We start from the raw sequence: 6372 nt of genomic DNA, 5'->3' as shown, positions 1-6372 counted from the left end.
ACTTTCAGCGCTCAAGCTTAATATGGGTATTTTGTCACGAACTTCATCTCAATATCTGTAACGCAACTTACGTCAGCGTTAAAAAAGTCCTTCATCGTGGTGCTCCGCTACCTTAATTAGTGCAGCCTACTTACCTGGAGGTGCCAAATATCATAATGAAGCGCCTAGCTTCCGTGTCCTGGAAATTAAATACTTCTATATTTCCTTTATATATACATATATATCATATGTTAGGTATCAACATTCTCTATCAGTAACAATTCCATCGTAAGAGCTTTTCCTGAATGTGGGCCCTGTTTTCGAGTGCAGCCCACCCAAGAGGCAATGCGCCATGCTACGAAGTCCAGGGGGATGAGTCTGTGTTCGTGACGTGCTGTCGAACCAGATGCACATAGATCGGGGTGTCTGCGGTCAGCTGCACGGCATGCCGAAGCTTCAGACGTGCAATGCTCAACTTCGCGATCTGGACGCTTAATTATCCGCGAGACATATATTTATATTAATCAAGAATGCAACCAATTAGCAGTGAACCGAGACAGTGAATTGGCAGAGAATCCACGTGAGTCGAAACGTATGAACAGAGAAAAACAAAAGAAAGGGATATGATAGATGACCTACAATATATGTGGGGCCTAAATGTTTCCAAGGCTTCGGCTGACCCTCTTATCAGAGAGCAAAGCAGCCGTCGAGCGGTCCATTGTTTCCCACGGGATGATATCGAGGTCCCATAGAGAGAGGCTTGTCAAGCTGCGCTCTATGACACCGACGCCGAGCGCTCGCTGGAAGAAACGCGGTCGCGGGAGGGATCGCGAGCGCTGCGACTGTTTGCGTGGCAGCCGGCAGGGGACGCCACAGTCGGCGGCGTCAGTCGTATCGTTCCATAAAAATTGCCCTCTCCGCGAAACCCGCCTTGCGGGAACGAAGACCTCGTCCGGCGGGCGCGGGAGGGCCGCTCACTTTTAAATTCGTCGCGTAACCTGGATCGCGAGCCTCGCCGCTGCCAGCCGCGCCGCTGCCTCCGCTGGAGCACGCCGTGGGGATCAGGCACCGCCATGTGGAACTACGTCGTCCTCACTCTTCTCTTCCTTGTTCGGATCATCGGTGGTCTGGACCGCGAGGAGTACGAATTCGGCGTTGGCATCGCAGACATCACCGGTCCGGCTGCTGAAATTGGAATGGTAAGCACGCGACATCGCTTCCTCAAGGCGTCGCGACGCGCCAGAGTCGTATACTTGACACCCAGCGCCTGCGCCCGCTTAACCGCGTGCACAGCACGGCGCGTACCTGAACTTCGCCTCATAAGGATGTTTTGTTTACGGTCGGACGCGAACCTTGCGCGGCCTCGTCTTCCCCTTTCGTTGGAGGTTTCCTGTAAGAGTTCCGTGATGCACTCTGCTCGGAGAGCGCTTAGCTGGCCCGCGCCAGGTAGCACCACATCGATGCGACGACGCTGTTTTGTCCGCTTGCCTTTTCTTTCTGTGCTTCCTCTGCGTGACCTCATCCTTTCGCGACAGCGTAAGTGAGCACTCTGCCTGCCGCCTGGTTGTAGGCTGCTTCCTCCCTTACGCTGTCGCAAGAGTCCGGCAGTCCCTTTGTAGCGTGCGGGAAGATGCACGTATAGCAACGGGACACTTGTAACGTGTGTGTAGGGCTTAGGGCTTGTGCTTTGGGAAAACGTTCGACAAGCCGACACATTACCTCGGTTATCCGCAATAATGTATCGTACATTACCAAGTGCACTGAGGCCACTGTCGTCTCGACAGTTATACACCTGAATTCCCCAACAGCGGGCTACCCACACATTCTTGGGCGCTTATACAATCGTTTATACAAGAAAACACACTTCCATCTGCTCTGAAAGACGCAGTTCTGCGTTCGACAATTTCTTCAAAATTTGTATGCGAAGTTGCCAACTTCTGTATGCGGCGCGTTCTGTGGGCCTGGTCGCAAAGCAGTTGTATCTCCCGTAATCGACACACAAACTGTTGCGTCGTATATCTCGATCCTCACATCCAGGACAAGTGCGTACGGCATGGAACAAGCTTCTGGCCAGCCGACACTCCGCGCATCATTGAGGCCCTTCGGCCTTGTTGGGGAAGGATTGACACTCACGAAAGGAGCTGGCACGCGCGAGGCGCCTTCGACTCGGCGCTGCTCTTATTTATGCGCTATGGCGATCAGAGATTGTGAACGCGGCAGTTGCGTGGACCACTCCAGCACGTGCCGCCCGCTGACTGAACGCTATCGGTTCGAACATCTTTCGGTGGCTCCAGGAGCGTGTGGTCCTCTTCTAACCGGCTGGCTTTCAACGAAAGAGGAAATGCCTCTCGTTGTATGTTTTGAATGATACAGAGAAGGTTTATTCAAACGGCGCGCGCACTTTCCTTCGCGCCCTAATCTCTGGCCGCGCGGGAGGAAATGGAGCATGCGAACAGGCGCCTAATTCGGCGGGGGACCAGCGAAAGGAGTAATGTGGTGCCGGGCCGTAATCACAGGCGGCCCGAGTGACGCTCTCAGTTTTGTCGGGCGCGAGGAAGAGGCCGCGCATAATCCGATCCGTCTCGGAGCCGCTGCCGACGACTCCGCGCGCGGCTGAGGCGTAAGCAGGAAAAAAAGGCGCACACGGCCGGCGCAGCAGTTTCATAAACTTGGGACCTCACCGAAGGGTGCCTATTTTTGGGGGAAGGCAAGCCTTGCCTAATTCTTGTTTGCTCCTTTAGCGATGATTGCCTTTGTTTGCATGCTCTGCAGCGGCGCCCTTCCTGGAAGGAAGTGCTTCCTATGGCCGCCCGTTACAGGGATCGTGAACGGACGCGTGATAAAGGACCCCGCGAACGCTGCTCTGCTGTGCAAGCCTACAGACGGCGTGTATAGTACAGCGTAAGCGGCCGGCAGCGGGGGCACGACGCGGAAAAGGAGGCACGCGCAACTTTCGTCCGGGATGCGTACAGGGTTTGAGGAGCGGAACATCCCTTGACCGATTTTTGCTTTCTCGGCCTTGGTTTTGGTTTCTCTCTGTAGTCTTCGCGGGGGAGACCATGATGAGGCAGCGGGGACAAACCGAGGGCATGCGCCAAGAACGTTGCCACTCGTACAATTTTACTTTGCTTTCCGAAGATACTACAAATTTGTGAAGAACTCTTCAATTTTAGTCATATCGCCATCGCGATAGCGTTAGAAGAGGCGCATATGATACACGCACACGCGCACCGCATCTTCCTGTTTGGAAGGTGAACGCGCTTCAAGCGCCAGATTCGAACCAGACGTGACGCGAAGTCCCGTGAGAGGAACGAGAAGTCCATCTTCGGAGGAAATGGCCGGGCGCTGTACCTGCCCTCTTTCCGCAGCGAGCGCCGCCTGAAACAAGAGAGAAGCAAAAATAAAGATAAAAAAACTAGATGCACCATGTATCATATCGCATGGGGGACCGGCATCACCGGTCCCTCGTGCGGTGTGATACATGGTGGAAAAGACAGGATGGCCTAAGCGGTAAGCGCCATGACAGAAAGGACGGGTTAGGCGGTCCTGCCTGCAAAATGATGTTAAGATGCTAGACACCGTGTCGTTTTGCACCTGTGTGCCCCATGCGACCGTTCTATGCATGGACAATCACAAATGATTTCAATGCGCCTATTGGAGGAAGCGAAAACCATAGCTAACCTAATTTCACCTGAATACAGAGGCAGTAGTCCCGTAGATGTGTATGTTTTTTGAATTTATGTACAATAATGTCTGTCGTTCTTTCCATATTTCTATATTTAATTTGTGCCTTCAGGGTTGTCGTGCGTTGCAGGGAAAATTTCAAACATTCCAATTTTACTCGCTTTTGCCGGTGCCAAAAGCACTCGAAGTGTTCAAATATTTGAGAAATTGGCTATTTTGGCAGTCACACTGCTTCATTGTCTTGCCATACATACAACACGCTTAAAGAAAAGAGAGAAAATGGAGGACGCTTCGCCTATAAGAGTGGAACGCGATAGATTCCAAAGGTCCCTGACTACTTGTCACGCTTCCCGGCAACTGCTGCTTTCTTGCGGTTGTGCGGAGGCGAGCGCGATGGTGTTGCAAGGAACCGAGCGGGCCGCACCGTTCGGAAAGGGGTTTGTGTTTGAGTTTCGGCGTAGCGAATTAAGTTTTCTGGTAAGTTCAGATTAAACTCCGACGCTATCATGTCTATAGGTTCTGTTTAGGTCGTGCTTTACGATTTTTCTGACGTATTTTACCCTGAGGAGTTCAGTTAGTTCAGTAACGCATCTGCGTCACGTGGAGGGCCTGCGTGGTTGTGGTTCGGAATGAATTTTCGCCAAGCGACGTCCGACGCCGACATCGGATTTTTTTTCTTTTTTTTTTGCGATACGGGGTTCTTAACGCCATCGCGTTCAAATGTTGCTTGGTGCCTTCTAGCTCAACCGGGCAAGAAGAGAAAATGTGCAGTTTTGTGAACCGCATACAGAGCCACCTTGACAAGAACAGATATATCGCACTGTCCCTGTATTCAATCGAGGCCAGTCTGGCTTGGCTTCTGTGTGTACAAGACGAGCGCGGCGTTTAGACTCGTGCGTGCGAATGCGATGAACTCGCCCATTGTACTCGTGAGGATAAGACAACCACAAAAGCACAGCGATGATAGCTTTCGCGTATCTGAAGCCTTCCATGGCTGGATTTTCTCGCGCGCTAACGGTGAACATTGTTCGGCTGAAAGCGGAAAGATATTTAATCATACTGACTTCAACCACATGCATTGTTAAACTGCCCCCCCCCCTCATTTATATATATATATATATATATATATATATATATATATATATATATATGTTCGTGGCAGGGGCCATATTTCGCTGATCAATGGTCCTATATTTCTCATGTTACGTAACCTTTGGGTCATTTCTTAAAGCACTTATTTGGCCTATACTGCGAATTTACTACTTGCATTGAAAATGCATAAAGGAAAGATCGATGTTTACGTTTGAGCAGATAATTTCATTTATGAACATTTCGCCGCGACACTTGTGTGACAAAAATAGGCTTTTATAAGAATAAGGCTAAGCGAGGAGGCTCGACATTTTAGTCAAGCAAGACGCATAGAAACCAACACACATTGAAGTCAAATAAGACAGGGTAATGTGAACTGTTTATTTAATTGAACTGTCTAGTCAATTTGAGATGACGGTTAGGTTTTCTTTTTTCGAAAAATCATCACTTTTTTAATGAAGGCAAAGGGAAATAAAAGAGGATGAAGGGACAAAATTACCACCGGTGGGAGCCGAAGAGCGTCCTTTAATACGCATACTGCATAGCCTAGCCTTGGGAGTGTTCGCCAGGGCCACTTGCGGACCGCAGCGGCAGATGTGACACATCCATTGAACCGTGTGTGTCACGCGTAGTACGTGATCTTACGCGCAGTTAACGGGCCAATAATCCCTGGCGTGCTACCTGAAGACGTCAAGGCTGCTACAGTCGAGACCCCACTCAGGGGCATATTAAATCTTTGCTTATGGGCCTAGATATTTTAGTTAAGTAACAAATTAAATTAGGGAGCTTTAAGCTTTGCGTGCCCAAAGTTAGGGGACGCTAACAGCCGGACGTACAAAAGAACGCCAAAAAGGTATAAAAAAGAACGTAAGCAGCGCCGTGGTGCTTGGGGTCACACGCACACCCGAGTGTCGTTGGGTGTGCAATTGATGCAACTCCCTATTGACTTAAGTGGCTGAACGTCAAAAAAAAAAAAAAAAACCGACTAGTTGTGAGAGACGCCGTATACAGTTAAGGTCATCGGACTACCATTTCGGCCACCTTGGATTCTTCAATGTGCACCCAAAGCGCATGTCTCTGTGCATTTTCCAGGGACTGCTCGAGAGCGTCCGCGCTTTACGGCATCTGCTCCTTGGCGCGACTGTCGGGTGCCAAACAGCGCGTCAAAAATATCACACGTGGAAAATTGTCGGACTCACGTCGAGTGATCGAGTTTGCCAGCCATTTTTGAGCACGTAGATGAATTTGCGCGGGCTCGCGCGACACCTCTTCTGGAACTGTACTTGGGCTTGCGCGGCTGAATCCCATCCTCCTCGAACGTTCTGGACTACTCGCCTAAGTGAACCTATGGCGAGAAGAGTAGGCGGGACTAGCGTCGCCAGTGCTTGTGCTTGCGTTCCCACTTGAGGTCCCATAAAAATAAAGCGAGGACAATGCGTCTGCTACACCAATCCAAACTACGACTGAGGTCCGGTGGGTAGACCCACGCCATCAACCTAATGGCCATGTCGGCAAACTATGACGTCGCAGCAAGTTCACGGCAGCTCTGTGAATTGCAGTGAAGCTGGCAAATCAGCTCCGCGGAAGCAGTAAAACTCTGTCGCGATTTTTTTTTTCTTA

General features: G+C 50.5%; 1 protein-coding gene across 1 annotated transcript in view; it reads left to right on the top strand.

Moving 5' to 3' along the window:
* The first annotated feature begins 900 nt into the window (after positions 1-900).
* The window catches only part of CDase (neutral ceramidase), a 130758-nt gene continuing 125286 nt past the window's right edge, over positions 901-6372 (top strand). The window contains exon 1 of the mRNA XM_075699311.1: positions 901-1178. Coding sequence (XP_075555426.1) covers positions 1053-1178 — 126 coding nt within the window. The 5' untranslated portion in view covers positions 901-1052. The remainder of the gene's footprint in view (positions 1179-6372) is intronic.

Source organism: Dermacentor variabilis, chromosome 1, assembly GCF_050947875.1.
Source record: "Dermacentor variabilis isolate Ectoservices chromosome 1, ASM5094787v1, whole genome shotgun sequence".
NCBI lineage: Eukaryota > Metazoa > Arthropoda > Arachnida > Ixodida > Ixodidae > Dermacentor > Dermacentor variabilis.
The sequence above is the reverse complement of the archived record's forward strand: the minus strand, read 5'-3'. Positions and strand labels throughout refer to the sequence as shown.